At 40.0% G+C, this 19753-nt stretch overlaps 1 protein-coding gene across 4 annotated transcripts in view; it reads left to right on the top strand.

The window, feature by feature from the left end:
* Positions 1 to 19753, top strand: part of ascc1 (activating signal cointegrator 1 complex subunit 1) — a 36806-nt gene that overhangs the window by 3891 nt on the left and 13162 nt on the right. For 2 of the 4 annotated variants that reach the window (XR_009656543.1, XM_060940173.1), the window contains exons 2-9: positions 5959 to 6091; positions 11003 to 11102; positions 11302 to 11399; positions 11694 to 11929; positions 12711 to 12844; positions 13177 to 13296; positions 15607 to 15731; positions 19430 to 19503. Coding sequence is in view for 3 of the 4 variants with exons in the window: in XM_060940173.1 (XP_060796156.1) it covers positions 5974 to 6091; positions 11003 to 11102; positions 11302 to 11399; positions 11694 to 11929; positions 12711 to 12844; positions 13177 to 13296; positions 15607 to 15731; positions 19430 to 19503 (1005 nt within the window). In the remaining variant the exon portion in view is untranslated. Of the gene's footprint in view, positions 1 to 5958; positions 6092 to 11002; positions 11103 to 11301; positions 11400 to 11693; positions 11930 to 12710; positions 12845 to 13176; positions 13297 to 15606; positions 15732 to 15972; positions 16324 to 19429; positions 19504 to 19753 lie in introns of those variants that run through there. The other 2 variants (XM_060940174.1, XM_060940175.1) reach the window with 2 other exon arrangements.

Below are 19753 nucleotides of genomic sequence, written 5' to 3'. Positions count from 1 at the left end.
ACATAGGTTTATATGACCAGTGATATGAAACAAGTTCAGTTACACAAATTGAAACGTAGCGATTTTCTATGCTATGGAAAGTCCGCACTATAATGACAGGCGTACTAGCACCTTCTGCGCGCTTCGGCAGCGCATTGATACGGAGCTCAGATATCAATGCGCTGCCAAAGCGCACAGAAAGTGTTAGTACGCCTGTCATTATAGTGCGGACTTTCCATAGCATAGAAAATCGCTACATTTCAATTTGTGTAACTGAACTTGTTTCATATCACTGGTCATATAAACCTATGTAAACAGGAAAAACGCGGAAGAGTTTGGTCGCATCTAACTACAGCCCCAAAAAATACCATTGGCCATATTGAGCCCAGCTACATTGCTAACAGGAGTGACAGTGCGTCTGACTGCGTCTGACTGACTGGGAGGTTGCGCAAAGCTCAGATAGGTACGGAGCAGCTCGTCTCAATTCAGATAAGAGCATATTTCATTATGGAAGTACGGTGGACTGTTCCTTTAACATCCTCAACTCCGCCACCTCCAACTTTGCCTCCTGTCTCTTCATTAAGGGTACGGTCTCCAATCCGTACATCACAGCTGGTCTCACTACTGTCTTATACATCTTACCTTTCACTTTTGCTGGGACTTTCCTATCACAAATGACTCCCGAAATCCTTCTCCAACTGCTCTACCCTGCCTGCGCTCTCTTTCTCACCTCACTATCGCAGCCCCCATTTTCCTGCACAGTTGACCCGAGGTATTTGAATTCACCAACTTTCTTTACGTCTACTCCTTGGATCTTCACTACACTCTCATCCCCATTCTCATTGATGCACATGTATTGTTTCGCTCCTGCTCACCTTCATTCCTCTTTGTTCCAATGCATACCTCCATCTCTCCAAACCCAACTCAACCTCCTTTCTACTTTCACCACATATCACAATATCATCTGCAAACATCATGTTTTATGGTGACTCTTGCCTCACTTCGTCCGTCAAGCTATCCATCACTATGGCAAACAAGAAAGGACTCAAAGCAGATCCTTGATGAAGTCCCACCTTCACCTTGAACCATTCAGTCGTTCCAACTGCACACCTCACTGCTGTTTCACTGTTTGAAGTGTCCTACATAGGGGATGAAATAATGGCTTCTGCACTGTGTCAAATAAAGAGTGAGATGGGATTTAGGATGTTGAAATTGGTTGTGAGACGTCATATCCATATTAAAAATGATCAAAATCAAGAGTTTGAAAAACTCTGGTATTATAAGAAGAGGAAAAAATGCATCATGTTCTTCACATTACATGTATTTGAGTCAAGTCAAGTAGGCTGTATTATCATTTCTGTCATTATCGACATATAATTTGAGGAAATCAAATATACATTGTTCCCCCAGAATCATGGTGCTTCACAACACATGAAACAATGTCAGACATGACGATGTGTAGCACAGTCAGACAGTGCAAAGTTAAAAAAAAAATACAATAAGCAATACAGGACTAAATAAACTAACTATACAGTGAACAATACAACAACTCTATTGCACATACTGTTGATGGCGTAAATAGAGATCATAGTCCTGAGCAGTAGTGTGAACAGGTAAAGTGACTTGTGCATGTAGATTTGGTAAATACAACCATGTTTCCAAAAAAGTTGTGATGCTGTATTAAACTAGAAGGGCACTTGATAGAGTGCATATCTCCTCCAAACCACATATTCATGTTTCATATCATATTCAAAATCAAATCACTGAAATCTAGAATAATACCAAAACTGTACACCAAATTTCATCAAAATCCGTTCACTATTTTCTGAGTAACATTGGGAACAGGCAAGAAACTCCTGAATCCACATACATATCCTGATTTGCATCAAAATCCAATCAATTGATCTTGGCCTATGGCTCATTTTTCTTCAAAATTTTATCAAAATCTGTTCAACAGACACAAACAGACAGAGATAAAAACATAACCATCTCCAGCAAAGTTGGTGGAGGTAAAAAACAAAACAAAAACCAAAGGCAGTGATATGCAAGTTATGGAAACCCTCTGAGCCAGCGACACCAACAGACTCAATAAATTAATAAAGAAGGCTGCCTCCATAATTGGCTGCAAACAGGACACTTTTGAGGCTATGGTAGAGAGAAGGACTCTGAACAAACTGTTATCCATTGTGGATAATCCTGACCGCCCTCTCCACCACACACTCGACAGACTGTTACAGCTTCGCTGTCGTAGGGACCAGTACAGGAAATCTTTACTGCCCCGAGCCGTCATCCTGTACAATAACTCACCTCTGTCTGACTGAGAGAACTCTGACCTCTCTGCTGTATAGTCCTGTTTATAACTCTGGTCCTTCCTGTAAGTTTGCACTGTCAGAGCTTATTTTGTTTACGGTCATATTTTGCACAACGTTATATGGATTATTATTATTAATAATAATAATAATTATTAGTATTATTAGGGCGGTACGGTGGTGTAGTGGTTAGCACTGTCGCCTCACAGCAAGAAGGTCCTGGGTTGGAGCCCAGCGGCCAACGAGGGCCTTTCTGTGCGGAGTTTGCATGTTCTCCCCGTGTCCGCGTGGGTTTCCTCCGGGTGCTCCGGTTTCCCCCACAGTCCAAAGACATGCAGGTTAGGTTAACTGGTGACTCTAAATTGACCGTAGGTGTGAATGTGAGTGTGAATGGTTGTTTGTCTCTGTGTCAGCCCTGCGATGATCTGGCGACTTGTCCAGGGTGTACCCCACCTTTCGCCCGTAGTCTATGTTTATAGTCAAATCAAATCAAATCAAGTTTATTTGTACAGCGCTTTTAACAAACATTGTCGCAAAGCAGCTTTACAGAATTTGAACGACTTAAAACATGAGCTAATTTTATCCCTAATCTATCCCCCATGAGCAAGCCTGTGGCGACGGTGGCAAGGAAAAACTCCCTCAGACGACATGAGGAAGAAACCTCGAGAGGAACCAGACTCAAAAGGGAACCCATCCTCATTTGGGCAACAACAGACAGCCTGACTATAATATTAACAGTTTTAACAGGTATAACCCTCAACTGTCCTCATGGGGCCGTCCTTCACAGGAGTGGGGCGATAAAACTCCGACCAGACACAGGGCACCAGGATGGATCAAGCAGGTCCGAGGGGCAGAAGAGGCCAGCATCTCAATCCCAGGATCAACATGTAACTCAGAGGGACAGATGGGGGGGGGAGAGAGAGAGAGAAAGAAAACACGTTGTTAGGTATGCCCTAAAAATGACAAGTATTAAATCTGTGTGGTAGGCTCGCAGAGACGAGAGTCTTTACATCAGGCATAACACACAATGGCATGTTAATATGGTAAAAAATATATCATGACCTGCTCTGGCTGGATGCTTGATTGGGTGATGGGAGCACACTCCTCAGCAATGATGAGATGCAGAGGGGACCCTTAGGCCCGGCCAAGACAATTCAGTTACATTTCACCGGGTCTGGGACATGCGACAGAATGTCTGACGGCCGATTCCCTGCAGGCTACGATAGCCAGTCGAGTTCCCCACCGTCTCCACCAAAAGATTTCCTGTTGACTCCATGTAACTCAGAGGGACAGATTTGGGGTGGGGGGGAGAGAAAGAAAACACAGGTGGTTAGGTATGCCCAATGTCACCTGAATAAGTAGGAACAGTATACATATTGCACCGAGTACAAGCAGGGACTCTGGCAACTAACTATGACAGCATAACTAAAAGGAGAGAGCCAGAAGGTAACACAGGCATGAGGGAGCCCCGGGACATAAAGCAGCCAGCCACTACACCGTCAACAAACTCGAGTGAGCAAGCGAGTGGGGACTGACAGCATCCATACATCCCAGTTTACCAAAACACTCTATGTCTGAGGACCCTCCAGATCTACTCCTTTACCTCATAAACACCATTAACAAAAGGCTTGACTAAACAGATATGTTTTCAGCCTAGACTTAAATGCTGAGACTGTGTCTGATTCCCGAACATTACTTGGAAGGCTGTTCCATAACAGTGGGGCTTTGTAAGAAAAGGCTCTGCCCCCTGATGTAGCCTTCACTATACGAGGTACCAGCAGATAGCCTGCACCTTTTGATCTAAGTAGGCGTGGCGGGTCATAGAGGAGCAGAAGTTCACTCAGGTACTGTGGTGCGAGACCATTTAGTGCTTTAAAGGTCAATAGTAGTATTTTATAATCAATACGAAATTTGATTGGGAGCCAATGCAGTGTGGATAAGACAGGCGTGATGTGGTCATATTTTCTAGTTCTAGTAAGGACTCTTGCTGCGGCATTTTGAACTAACTGGAGCTTGTTTATGCACTTATTGGAACATCCAGACAGTAAGGCATTACAATAATCCAACCTGGAGGTAACGAAAGCATGGACTAGTTTTTCTGCATCATGCAATGACATTAAATTTCTTATCTTTGCAATATTTCTGAGATGAAAGAAAGCTATCCGGGTGATGTTATCAATGTGAGTTTCGAATGAAAGACTGGGGTCAATAATCACTCCGAGGTCTTTTACTGCTGCACGTGAAGAAACAGAAAGGCCATCCAGAGTCACTGTGTAATCAGAAAACTTACTTCTAGCTGTATGTGGTCCTAGCACAAGTACTTCAGTCTTGTCGGAGTTAAGCAGAAGGAAATTTATAAGCATCCAGTGTCTAATGTCCTTAACACATTCCTCAATTTTATTAAGCTGGTGTCTCTCATCAGGTTTTGCAGAGACATACAACTGTGAAGTTGTCCTGGTCCTCCTGTCACTTTGCACCTTTAGAGCTTACTTGTTTTTATTTATTTATCTTCCTTCACTTTTGTATAGTTTTTATATTCATTCAGCTCAATTCTTGTCTTTAGCACTATTAGTGTACTGATATATAGTTGGCTTGTTCTGCGATTTATTTTCATTCTACTTTATGTTGTACAGTGGTGGGGTGGGTTTTTTTTTCTTTCCCTTTTTTGCATGTCTGACAACTTGCTGCTGTAACATAATTTCCCAGCTTGGGAGGAAGTGAGTGAGCGAGCAAGCCTGTCTGTCTGTTAAAAATAGTACAGACAATGTATTCAATGATGAAACTGAGAAATTTCTGTTTTGGAAAAATATATGCTCATTTTGAATTTAATGCCAGCAATACATTTCAAAAAACTTTTTTTTTTTTATATCGTTTTTGAAACATGTTGCTGCCATCAAATTTAAAATGAGCATATATTTTTCAAAGAACAATAAAAATTCTCATTTCCAACACTTGGATATGTTGTCTTTTTGTACACTACCTATTTCCAGGGAAAATTATACTGCTGTACCCCCATTATACTATTGTACCACTTGTACCTCCAGTATACTCCTGTTTGCACGACCTCACTGCACTCTGTGTATTCTGATTGCCATGTATACTTTTAGTATGTTGTGTATTGTTTGTAAATATCCTGTATATTGTCTGTATATGGTGTACTGTTTATATTGTTGATAGCATATATACTTATAATGTGCATTGTATATTATTGATATTTTTATGAATAATATAGTGTTTATTATATATACTGTATACTTGGATTATAGATAGATATTGTATAATGCAGATATTTTAGACAGATTGTGTATAATATAGTTATTGTATATTAGACATATTGTGTATATAATAGTTATTGTAGATTGTATATTATTATATTGTGTATATATATTGTCCATATTGTACATTACATATATAAATTTTTCTTATATTACATATACATAACTTATTTTTTCCCTTCGGTATCGCTAGAGAGACATCAACTGCCAGAACCAAATTCCTTGTGTGTGTCAACATACTTGGCCAATAAACATGATTCTGATTCTGAAAACGTACTGAAACAAGTGTAACTGAACTTGAAACATCTGCACTTCCTCTGTGAACATACTCTCTGAATGTGTCACACCTGAGACAAGCATGTGATGTTTATTCATGGCTGTTTATTGGCCTTCAGGTATTGGAGATCGCCATGGATGTATTGAGGCCAGTTCTCATTAACATCAACGGGAGGATATACCGAAAAAATCCTGTTAAAGAAGAACATTATGAATATGAAGAGGAGGAAGCTTTCTCCTACTCGGGACCAGGTTATATGTTATGGATATATTTTATTGAACTACAGTTAAATTAATGGCACGTTCATGTTCTTATCTAATCAGCCAATCATGTAGCAGCAGCACAGTACAAAAAAAAAATCATACAGATACAGGTCAAGAGCTTTTAGTTGATGTTTGCATCAAACATCAGAATGGGGAAAAATGTGATCTCCGTGGCCTGGTGGGTGGCACGGTGGTGTAGTGGTTAGCACTGTCGCCTCACAGCAAGAAGGCTCTGGGTTTGATCCCAGTGGCTGACTGGGGCCTTTCTGTGTGGAGTTTGCATGCTCTCTCCGTGTCTGTGTGGGCTTCCTCTGGGTGTTCCAGTTTCCCCCACAGTCCAAAGATGGGGTTAACATGGGGTGGCCTTTGGCTGACGTGCCCTTGAGCAAGGAATCTAACCCCCAACTGTTCCCTGGGTGCTGTAGTATACAGTAGCTGCCCACTGCTCTGGGTATATGTGTGTGCTCATTGCTCACTTGTGTGTGTGCATGCATGTGTTCACTGCTTCAGAGGACAAATTTCACTGTGCTTGAGTGTGCATGTGACAAATAAAGGCTTCTTCTTGGTGCCAGATGGGCTGAATTGAGTATTTCTGTATTTGATAAACTGCTGGAATTTCTGCCAGGGATTTCACACACAACAGTCTCTAGAGTTTACACAGAATGGTACAAGAAACATCCTGTGTGTGGAGAGACTGTAGGCTGAAATGCCTCGTTATTGAGAGAGATCAGAGGAGAATGACCAGACAGGTCTGTGCTGAGCTGATCTGAAGTCTACAGTAACTCAAATAATCACTCTTTACAACTGTGGTGAGCAGAAAAGCATCTCAGATTGTACAACATGTCAAACCTTGAGGTGGATTGCCTACAAAAGCAGAAAGATTCACTGGGTTCCACGCTTGTCAGCCAAGAACAAACATCTGAGAATATCATGGGCAGAAGCTCACTGAAACTGGAGAGTCTGAAGACTGGAGGAAAAAAAAACCCAGGTCATTTTTTTTCTGTCCAGTTTGGCTGAGCCCATGCCCATGATAGAAATGTTCAAGCCATCTGGCACCAATATCCATGCCATGATCAAAATCACAGAGATCATGCATTTTCTTCATTCTGATGCTTGATATGAACATTACCTGAAGTTCTTGGCCTGTATCTGCATGTCTTTTTGCATTGCATTGCTACCACATGATTGCTTGATGACATAACTGCATGACCGTACAGGTGTTCCTAATAAATTATTATTATTGTTTTTTATTTATGCTGCTACATGATATGAGACTAATTTTAGCTGTGGCTTTTATTCATCAAACTTGAGAGAGAGCTCAGTTTAACTTGAGTTGATATTTTGTGACTAATTCAACATGGCTGTGCTGACAGAAAACCTGTAACATAAATTTGATAAGTTACTTCATATGAACTGGACGCTTATGCAATCACAACTGACTTCAGAGAAAAAAAAAAGTGACACATTTCCTATTTTTTTAAAAACTACGTTTTTTAAAGTAGTTATGTAAACATAATTTAAAAAATAAGAAGAATCTAAAATACAGTGGTGCTTGAAAGTTTGTGAACCCTTTAGAATTTTCGATATTTCTGCATCAATATGACCTAAAACAACATCAGATTTTCACACAAGTCCTAAAAGTAGATAAAGAGAACCCAGTTAAACAAATGAGACAAAAATATTATACTTGGTCATTTATTTATTGAGGAAAATGATCCAATATTACATATCTGTGAGTGGCAAAAGTATGTGAACCTCTAGGATTAGCAGTTAATTTGAAGGTGGAATTCGAGTCAGGTGTTTTCAATCAATGGGATGACAATCAGGTGTGAGTGGGCACCCTGTTTTATTTAAAGACCAGGGATCTATCAAAGTCTGATCTTCACAACACGTTTGTGGAAGTGTATCATGGCAGGAACAAAGGAGATTTCTGAGGACCTCAGAAAAAGCGTTGTTGATGCTCATCAGGCTGGAAAAGGTTACAAAACCATCTCTAAAGAGTTTGGACCCCACCAATCCACAGTTAGACAGATTGTGTACAAATGGAGGAAATTCAAGACCATTGTTACCCTCCCCAGGAGTGGTCGACCAACAAAGATCACTCCAAGAGCAAGGCGTGTAATAGCTAGTCGGCGAGGTCACAAAGGACCCCAGGGTAACTTCTAAGCAACTGAAGGCCTCTCTTACATTGGCTAATGTTCATGAGTCCACCATCAGGAGAACACTGAACAATAATGGTGTGCCTGGCAGGGTCGCAAGGAGAAAGCCACTGCTGTCCATAAAGAACATTGCTGCTCGTCTGCAGTTTGCTAAAGATCATGTGGACAAGCCAGAAGGCTATTGGAAAAATGTTTTCTGGACGGATGAGACCAAAATAGAACTTTTTGGTTTAAATGAGAAGCGTGATGTTTGGAGAAAGGAAAACACTGCATTCCAGCATAAGAACCTTATCCCGTCTGTGAAACATGGTGGTGGTAGTATCATGGTTTGGGCCTGTTTTGCTGCATCTGGGCCAGGACGGCTTGCCATCATTGACAGAACAATGAATTCTGAATTATACCAGCGAATTCTAAAGGAAAATGTCAGGACAGCTGTCCGTGAACTGAATCTCAAGAGAAGGTGGGTCATGCAGCAAGACAACGACCCCAAGCACACAAGTCGTTCTACCAAAGAATGGTTAAAGAAGAATAAAGTTAATGTTTTGGAATGGCCAAGTCAAAGTCCTGACCTTAATCCAATCAAAATGTTGTGGAAGGACCTGAAGCGGGCAGCTCATGTGAGGAAACCCACCAACATCCCAGAGTTGAAGCTGTTCTGTACGGAGGAATGGGCTAAAATTCCTCCAAGCCAGTGTGCAGCACTGATCAACAGTTACCGTAAACGTTTACTTGCAGTTATTGCTGCACAAGGGGGTCACACCAGATACTGAAAGCAAAGGTTCACATACTTTTGCCACTCACAGATATGTAATATTGGATCATTTTCCTCAATAAATAAATGACCAAGTATAATATTTTTTTATCTCATTTGTTTAACTGGGTTCTCTTTATCTACAGTGGTGCTTGAAAGTTTGTGAACCCTTTAGAATTTTCTATATTTCTGCATAAATATGACCTAAAACATCATCGGATTTTCACACAAGTCCTAAAAGTAGATAAAGAGAACCCAGTTAAACAAATGAGATAAAAATATTATACTTGGTCATTTATTTATTGAGGAAAATGATCCAATATTACATATCTGTGAGTGGCAAAAGTATTTTTTGATACACTGAACACAAAGAACCTTTGTGTTCAGTATCTGGTGTGACCCCCTTGTGCAGCAATAACTGCAACTAAACGTTTGCGGTAACTGTTGATCAGTCCTGCACACTGGCTTGGAGGAATTTTAGCCTGTTCCTCCGTACAGAACAGCTTCAACTTTGGGATGTTGGTGGGTTTCCTCACATGAACTGCTCACTTCAGGTCCTTCCACAACATTTTGATTGGATTAAGGTTTTTGACTTGGCCATTCCAAAACATTAACTTTATTCTTCTTTAACCATTCTTTGGTAGAACGACTTGTATGCTTAGGGTTGCTGTCTTGCTGCATGACTCACCTTCTCTTGATATTTAGTTCACGTACAGATGTCCTGGTATTTTCCTTTAGAATTCACTGGTATAATTCAGAATTCCTTGTTCCAACAATGATAGCAAATCATCCTGGCCCAGATGCAGCAAAACAGGCCCAAACCATGATACTACCACCACCATGTTTCACAGATGGGATAAGGTTCTTATGTTGGAATGCAGTGCTTTCCTTTCTCCAAACATAACGCTTCTCATTTAAACCAAAACGTTCTATTTTGATCTCATTTGTCCACAAAACATTTTCCAATAGCCTTCTGGCTTGTCCACATGATCTTTAGCAAACTGTAGATGAGCAGCAATGTTCTTTTTGGAGAGCAGTGGCTTTCTCCTTGCAACCCTGCCATGCACACCATTGTTGTTCAGTGTTCTCCTGATGGTGGACTCATGAACATTGGCTAATGTTAATGTGAGAGAGGTCTTCAGTTGCTTAGAAGTTACCCTGGGGTCCTTTGTGACCTCGCTGACTATTACACGCCTTGCTCCTGGAGTGATCTTTGTTGGTCGACCACTCCTGGGGAGGGTAACAATGGTCTTGAATTTCCTCCATTTGTACACAATCTGTCTGACTGTGGATTGGTGGAGTCCAAACTCTTTAAAGATGGTTTTGTAACCTTTTCCAGCCTGATGAGCATCAACAACGCTTTTTCTGAGGTCCTCAGAAATCTCCTTTGTCCGTGTCATGATACACTTCCACAAACATGTGTTGTGAAGATCAGACTTTGATAGATCGCTGTTCTTTAAATAAAACAGGGTGCCCACTCACACCTGATTGTCGTCCCATTGAATGAAAACACCTGACTCTAATTTCACCTTCAAATTAACTGCTAATCCTAGAGGTTCACATACTTTTGCCACTTACAGATATGTAATATTGGATCATTTTCCTCAATAAATAAGTGACCAAGTATAATATTTTCATCTCATTTGTTTAATTGGGTTCTCTTTATCTACTTTTAGGACTTGTGTGAAAATCTGATGATGTTTTAGGTCATATTTATGCAGAAATATAGGAAATTCTAAAGGGTTCACAAACTTTCAAGCACCACTGTACTTTTAGGACTTGTGTGTGAAAATCTGATGATGATTTTAAGTCATATTTATGCAGAAATATCGAAAATTCTAAAGGGTTCACAAACTTTCAAGCACCACTGTAAATACATTTGTTACAGTATACTTGATCATTTATGATTTTCTTTCAAAAGCTTGTGTCCAAAGTGCCTATATTACAGCAATCATTAGAACTTTAATCCTGATTCATGATGTTTTCCAGTCAGTGACCAGTGCATGGATGAACCTTGTGACACGAGTAACATTGAGCAAACAGACAAGGGCTTTCGCTGTGCCGTAGACGTCCCGAGTGTTCTTTACAAGTTAGTATGTAATCACTTTAATTTACAACCATGTCTAAGTTCTACAGCCCAATCAACCGTTCTTTTTCTTAAAGATGAAATAACAAAATGCTTTGCAAGGGTTATGGTTCAAGATCCCTCCAGAGTAAATTAATAATCAATTAAAACCTGTTTTGGGATTTGATGCCTTTTTTTCTTTTTCTTTTTTTTGTTTTCAAAGGTACATCATTGGAAAGAAAGGCGAGACACGGAGACGACTGGAAGCAGAGACTAAAACTACAATCAGCATTCCCAAACAAGGAGTAGAGGGACTGATAGGTTAAAGATCTTTTACCATTTTTATAGAAATTTTCCAGGGCTGTGAAAATTTACTGTTTCTTTTGAGGTTCATAACATCTTAAGCTTCAGGATGGAGCACCCTTTTTTTTTTTTTTTTTAAATCATCATCACAAAATGTTCTGCTAATGTTTACAAGAATGGAAAACTGTGGTTATGTTGTGGTGGGACTGTTTTATGTGGTGTACTTTTGGTTGAAGATTTGTACAGTATGTTCTCTTGGTGTTCTCTGTGCAGCGCTAAGCTTGTGCTTGTTCTTGTTCTGTGGTTTCGCAGTGATCACAGGCTCTCATAAGGCAGCAGTCGCATCAGCAGTAACACGTGTGGAGGTTTTGATCGAGAGCTTCCGTCGGAAACAGCCGTTCACTCACTTCCTGTCCTTCGCTCTGAACCACCCACAGATCCAGGAAGGGTTTAAACGCTTTAAAGAGGAGGTTCTGGATCACTGCTCTCAGGTGGGCAGTAGGCTTCGCGCTTCAAAGTTGTGTTTAACAGTGTTACAAAATCCACAGGTAATATTCCTTAATTAATTTATCCCTGGATGATAAGATGAATCGATGTTCAATTTTTATACTTACCTCATCTGTCTTATACTGCATATCATAAGTAATGGCACCCTGGTTTATTTATTTATTTTTTTAAACCGTGAAGGGCAGGGATTTGTGGATAATGAGAGAAATCAGATCTTTAAATTGAAGTAAATTTATTGTAAAAAGTAAATGATGATGATAGATAAATAGACATTTTCATGCAAAACCATGTTTCAAAACTTTTGGCACCCATGCATTTAGTACTATACATTTAGTGCTTGCGCCGCTGCACTGAGTCTCCTCAGTGTGGGAGTAAATCCACGTGAAACACCACACAGACCGTAATCCAGGCTCAGGATTGAACTGATAACCCTGAAGCTGTGAGATGGAAACACCACCCACTGCTCCATTGTGCTACCTGATTGCCACCCAACCCATGGCTTTGTTATAGATAAATATTTAGTGGCTTTAAAGTTTTTTGTTTTTTTTTTAATTTTGAAGTTTAGTTTTCTGTCAGATTTTCAGTGTGAGATTAACCACAAAAATATATTTCCAAAAAAAATTGTCGTTAGCCATCGCCATTTTTCCATAATTCATAGTCTTCTTTTTTTTTTTTTCTTTTTCCCACAATCATTGCCATTAAGCTACCAAGGGTGCCAGTACTTCTGGAGCTGACTGTAGTCCATAGTGTATAACAAGATAACTTCAGAATGAACAAGATGCAGTTTTTCTTCTCTTTTTTCATGTCTGACTTTCTGTACAGGATATGGGAGTGGATGCGAGCATCTTTCAAAATCAAGCAAAGCTGCACCTCACCATAGGAACCCTTGCCCTCTTAAATGAACAGGAAGTGATGCGAGCATCTGAGCTTCTCGCACAGTGTCAAGGTTTTATCAGGTGTGTCTGAGATGTGTAGAACTGACCTGAGTCTTCAGTTGATTTAAAAAATATATATATTCTGGATTTCTTGTAAAAACATACTGTACATACTTGGTTAAATCTGGTACTTTGTAACATTTATATGTTAGTTTGAAGATGCCTCAGTTAATAAATCCTAATAGAACAGTGCAGAGAAAAATAAATGTGCAGGAACCGCTTAGAGAGAGCAGTTGATCCTGGGTGAAGTTGAACGGTTGTGGAATTAAGGAGGAAATTGCTGTGTATTGTAATATTCATGAGGAATATTATGTTCCAGGTAAAGCCTTTTGTTGTGCTGTGTATTCATACAGGGACATAACAGAAGGAAAGCCTTTAGCTCTGGAGGTAAAAGGAATAGAGTACATGAATGACGATCCCTCCATGGTGGACGTCCTGTATGCTAAAGTGTGTGTTCAGGATGAGTCTGACAAGTAAGTAGCACACCTCACACCTTTACCAATATTATAATAATAATAATAATAATAATAATGTGAATTTTTATGGATGATAGCAAAAACTAATCATTTTGAAAAATCTAATTTGCTGATAAAGTTTTGGTGGTTGTATTTCGTTATACCACAGTGCTATTACACGCTCGATTATGATTGGCCAGAAGGTGTTGATTAATTTTCTATAACACGCTCGGGCAGTAGTTCCAGCTGCAAGGTTTATATTCATACGCACAGGGACTTCACTTCACTTAAGCGGATTTAAAATGTGTAACGTTTTCTGACCTTTACAAACAACCTCAGGACAGAGGAGTTCTGGTTTCTCGGTAATATGACAAGCTGCTTTTTTGTTTTGTTTTATTAACTTTGAGAAAAGGAAAAAAGAGAAGATGGTGAGGGAACACTTGTTTATTTCTTTTATAATGCACGTGATAGGAGGAACTGACTTGTTTCACAGATGTTCCGCACCATTAAATGTAATTCTAAATTGAGAGAAACTATACATTATCATTCTTGAATAAAAAATTGCAGCCGTTGAGAAATTGTTGCGGTAAGGCCATTATTAAAAAATGTTCTGTTTCCGGTCCACCGGCCGGGTGAGTGCCGTTTGTGCGGTTGAAGTTTTTTTTTTAATGCTGGTTTTTCGACATTTTTTTCGGGTTCGTAAATCTAAAATCGAACTTGACATTTCCGCATTCCCAGGGCTTTCCACTAAGGCTCATACTAGCCAGCCATGGCAAATAAGTAGCCAGCTGGGGGGAGTAAACACAAAATAAACTCCTGTGCACGCAGTTCCCAGGATTAAATGTATTTTCCACAGACCATTTATTTATTCACTTTACTCAAATACAAAGTAAAATGGCAGTAAATCTTCTTTCTTTTCTTGCATATTGCATCATGAGGCGTTCCTGGCTTGTAAATCTCTTATTTTCGGTGCATGACACATTCATGCAGCTGAGCATGCTATGAATTAACAACGACAACGGTCTGCAGTGGGGCTACAAAATTAAACACTCAGCGAACATTTCTCCATTTGTGTATGAAAATACACTCCAACCACTCAGTTTGGTTTCATTTACAACCAACGGTGTCTTTTGATGCCAGCACGTAATTGAACGAGAGAAGACTGGGTTTACCGGAGACAAAATAAGCGTTATCTCTGCTTCTGTTCCCTCCGACGGCCCCGACACACTACTGCCTCCGCCGAGTGCGCGCGCGCACCGCATGTCGGGGCCGCGGATGAGTTACTCTCCCTTGATCAACGAAGTCGGCGGGGAATTTGTGGTTATTATCAGTACAAACAGCGCGAATCACAACTTAAATGAGTGCGGTTCAGTTTGACATTATTGTCAGTCCGTTAGATAAACATTTAATTTTAATTAAAATCGAAAATTAATATTTAGAGCCTGTGGGCTACAAAAATAATAGTCATTAAAGTAGCCGGCTGGACTTAATTGTGTAGTCGGCTGTATGGCCGGCAGCCGGCGCTTGTGGAAAGCCCTGCATTCCGCGCAGAATATAGAATTGAATCAGCTCTGCGCATGCGCCGTGCGGCACAAAAAAATGGCAGCCACCATGAAGGAAGGAGATCCAGAGTTTTCAAACATTTGCTTAAGTGTGAAATCGCAAAATGGTACTCTAGCGAACAACAAAATAGTAAAGATTCAGAAAAACAAATCATTCAGTGATCATTTTAATAGTGTAATTTAATCCGAACTAGGCCTAACGCTCGATTTAGAACTACAAAAAGTCCGTGTGTCGGACATTTTAAGTACCTTTGTAAAAGTTTTGCAAATGTTGCAGTCAGCATTTAAAATGCTAACTTAAAGTTTTTGTACAAGTTTCAGTTGATTAAACTGTCATATTTTATTAAATGTCTGCTTTTGTAATAAAAAAGTACTGAAAGAAAAAGCAAACACAGCATTGCGATTTCTTATCCATCCATATATATATATATATATATATATATATATATATATATATATATATATATATATATATATAAAAATCCCTCCCTCCCTACTGAAAATTTTTTTGCTCACCCGGTGGACAGGAAACGGATTTTTTTTAAGGATGGCCTAATGAGAAGAAACATGAATGCATTTGTTTAACTAAAGGAATCACTCCTGAACAAACTGAGTGCAAACTGACGCTTTTGCACTTTTCATGCAACCATGTTTTCTATTATATGCGTTTTATATCTTGAAGTCATTTTTGAGGACTAAAAATGAAAAAGTAAATCTCAGTGGTCTGTGTGCACATGTTGACGTGTGTGTGTGTGTGTGTGTACAGACTGCAGCAAATAGCCAACAGGCTGGTGGAGTGTTTTGTAGCAGCAGGACTGATGAACAAAGAGTGGGACAGAGTAAAGCTTCACGCTACTATCATGAACACATTGTTCAGGAATGATCCCTCAGGTATGCGTGTTCGTTGTACATGTGACATTCCAACACGTCGGTTATAGTACCTTTCCTATAAAAAGGAGTGCATGATGTGTTTGTGAATCAGATTATTTTTATACCTCATTGCACTTGGCAAACACTCATTGCCTACACTTCAGTAACACATGCACATGTTAAAATGAAGATGAGCGAATGAACAAAAATTGGAGTTTGTTTATTTATTTATTTTTATCCTTGTTATCTCCTATCTGTGCAGTGATATCAGTGTGAATATCAGCGTCAGCAGCCCTGGACTGGACAAAACTATGTAGTTTGTAGTAGCTGTGACACTGTTTTTATCAAGCAGCTGATGTGTGATATACACGAGCCTTGTAGTTGGACTGTATGTTCCTGTTTGTTTCTCCTCACTGCGGTACATATTCTAAAGGTCACACCACCTTCGCTCATACCATCATGCTAAAACTGATGCTTTGATTTGTATGGGGTAAAATTTAGACTTTTTTTTTGGATGCACACACACACAGAGCTTTATGATCATGTCTCTTTTCAGGGTCAAGTCAAGTTTATTTGTATAGCGCTTTTAACAATAAACATTGTCGCAAAGCAGCTTTACGGAATTTGAACGACTATAAACATGAGCTAATTTTATCCCTAATCTATCGCCAATGAGCAAGCCTGTGGCGACGGTGGCAAGGAAAAACTCCCTCAGACGACATGAGGAAGAAACCTCGAGAGGAACCAGACTCAAAAGGGAACCCATCCTCGTTTGGGCGACAACAGACAACATGACTATAACATTAACAGTTTTAACATGAAGTTGATGCTATAAACCCCCCACCGACAGAAACCCGAGCACAAAACCGTTCACGACAAGTCAGCAAGTCAACTGCAAGAGTCCAGAGCGTCCTCCAGGTGCGACCCCCAACTGTCCACATGGTGGGGGGAAGAGAGAGAGAAACCCCCCACACACAGGTTGTTGGGTATGCCCAATATCACCTGAATAAATATGAACAGTATACATATTGCACTGAGTACAAGCAGGGACTCCGGCAACTAACTATGACAGCATAACTAAAAGGGGAGAGCCAGAAGGTAACACGGGCATGAGGGAGCCCCGGGACATAAAGCAGCAGCCACTACACCATCAACAAACTCGAGTGAGCAAGCGAGTGGGGGACTGACAGCATCCATACATCCCAGTTTACCAAAACACTCTGTCTGAGGACCCTCCAGATCTACACCTTTACCTCATAAACACCATTAACAAAAGGCTTGACTAAACAGATATGTTTTCAGCCTAGACTTAAACACTGAGACTGTCTCTGTTTCCCGAACACTACTTGGAAGGCTGTTACCCATGACAGGGTAAAATATGATCTAGCCACTCGAGGCCAGAGTTACTGTCTATAAATAACCTCCAGTTCTCCCTTTCAGTCTGTCTCCCACATTTGTAGCATATGTGCAACAATTGCTGACAATAGTTTTGACACGTTTCCACGTATTAAGAAAATAACAGAAAATACTTGATACTCACTTGTAATGAAAGTCTAAGGACAGTTGCTGAGGCATCAGTAAAATTTATGGGAGGTGTGTAATTTTTTTATTTTTTTTAATGCCGTTTTTTAATTCAATGACCTTGCAAATGAAGCTTCAGCTGTGTAAGGTACGCTTTCAGAAATTTCATAAGCAAGGATTTGTGCATATGGATACTGTAAAACTGTAAGAAATGATAGCTAAGCCCAATTTCTTTTAATGACGTTGCTGTAGTGTTGGAAAGTTGACAAAACAATGAGAACAGAAGACATTCTGTCATATCAGTATCTCCTTTATCAGGCGTTTTATTGGTCGAATGAAACGTGTTTTGAATTCACATAGTGTAGTCGTGTATGGGTTGTTTTACAGTCAGGGTAAGTAAGCTAAAAATCACATTTAACACTTATTATTTTCAATATCAAAAGGCTTGACTAAATAAACTTGGTTGTTTATTGTAGCCCTGTGATAGCTCTATTTACCATGCAAAAAAAAAATTTGGTGATAACGTTATTTTTGGTGAATGTATGGCAATATATGTCATATTTAGCAAAATTACTCGTGTCATTTAGAAAAAGTGCTTTTTTGACCACAGGTAGCTCCAAAAGGGATGCGCTTAAATCATTCTTTATACCATAAAAATTTGGTTCCATATCATTGGAAACATAGTTAAGTTTTAATGTTGAATGCCAGTAAGTTTTCAGACTATTTTGATCAAATTAGTATGTAATTGTGTCAAAAAAAATGTCCTCTCCGAGACAGCTAATTTTTCAATATAAAATAACATATCTAAAATGGGGCGGCACGGTGGTGTAGTGGTTAGCGCTGTCGCCTCACAGCAAGAAGGTCTGTGTTCGAGCCCTGTGGCCGGTGAGGGCCTTTCTGTGCGGAGTTTGCATGTTCTCCACGTGTCCGCGTGGGTTTCCTCCGGGTGCTCCGGTTTCCCCCACAGTCCAAAGACATGCAGGTTAGGTTAACTGGTGACTCTAAATTGACCGTAGGTGTGAATGTGAGTGTGAATGGTTGTCTGTGTCTATGTGTCAGCCCTGTGATGACCTGGCGACTTGTCCAGGGTGTACCCCGCCTTTCACCCGTAGTCAGCTGGGATAGGCTCCAGCTTGCCTGCAACCCTGTAGAACAGGATAAAGCGGCTAGAGATAATGAGATGAGATGAGATCTAAAATGATTATTTTCATCCTAAAATGTGGTCAAGATATTGGGACATAAATATTAGAGACAACTAACACAAAGCTTACAGCCTTATATTTAAAAGCACTATGGAAGTAGTGGATTCTGAATTGTCAAAAAAAAAAATGTCCTCTCCGAGAATCACTTCATTTGTTTCTCCCAGCCCTGCTTAAAGCTACACTTAATCTTGTTATAATACAAACTATTACACATGCCTATGTTCATATGTGTATTAATTTCCAAAAGTGTAGATTTGATGGTTTTTTTAAAAATCAGTTTGAATCAATTTGAATTTTGGACCCCTGTGACACAAACTTTGTACCCTGATTGTAAAACAACCCGTATTTTAAACTTTTATTGACAGACTTCATGAACTGCCCTTAGAGTTGCATGATAACTGAGATTTGAGCCAGTAGATTTTCTTAGTATATGGACACAAAGTGGGGAAATGCTGGAGTCTTCTTTTAGCCACCTTCTATCATTTTGAATGTAAAAGTCCATGTGGAAAAACTTTTACCTTTACCTGGACTTTCTCTCTTTCTGTCTAACATACACACGTGTCTCTATGTACAGTTTGGCTACTGAAAGTGCTTTTGCTGACACACACGCATACAAATGTGTCTCTCTCAGTTACTTTGACGAGCGTGGTGGTGTGAGCGAGGCTGTTTTTCCATGCCGCTAACAAAGAGCTCTTTGTGTTTCTTTGAGTGGAAGGTGGTCATCTCTGCACTAGTACACAAACTGCCACTTTGCTCTCTAAATCAGACCAAGTCCTGTTTACCAGGTCTGACCCAGGACTCCAGTTTAGTACGTGTCTTGTGTGGTTCATTGTCACGATCACTTGTATTTGAAACCGCTCGAATGACCTTTGAGAGTGGCTCCAGTTCAGTCCCCTACACTTTCACCGTCACGTATTATGAAGGAAGTGTGCAGATAAAAGTGTGGTCGTAAAGCATTGTTTTTAGTCTCTTATAATCATGTTCATTGTGTTTCAGCGGAGGATAAAGGAGGTGCAGGAAGGCCCGGTATGAAAGAGCGAGAAGCTTTTGATGCCAGGAGCATTTTGGAGGTAGGATTTATTACTGCAGCTTCACTATGAAATTACAGCCTTCTTTCAATTCCTAAGGAGGTTATCAGTTCACAGAATTTCATAATCAGACTTTATTGGTCAAGTACACGTGCAAACAGATTGACACAGGCACCAAGATCTCTGTGTACTTTTATCAAAAGAACAACATAAGCAATAACAAGGACACGGGCACAAACGGCAGTAGTTATACACCCACAGGTGCAGGAAGGCAGACTACATGTACTATTGC

This window comes from Neoarius graeffei, chromosome 14, assembly GCF_027579695.1.
Source record: "Neoarius graeffei isolate fNeoGra1 chromosome 14, fNeoGra1.pri, whole genome shotgun sequence".
NCBI lineage: Eukaryota > Metazoa > Chordata > Actinopteri > Siluriformes > Ariidae > Neoarius > Neoarius graeffei.
The sequence above is the reverse complement of the archived record's forward strand: the minus strand, read 5'-3'. Positions and strand labels throughout refer to the sequence as shown.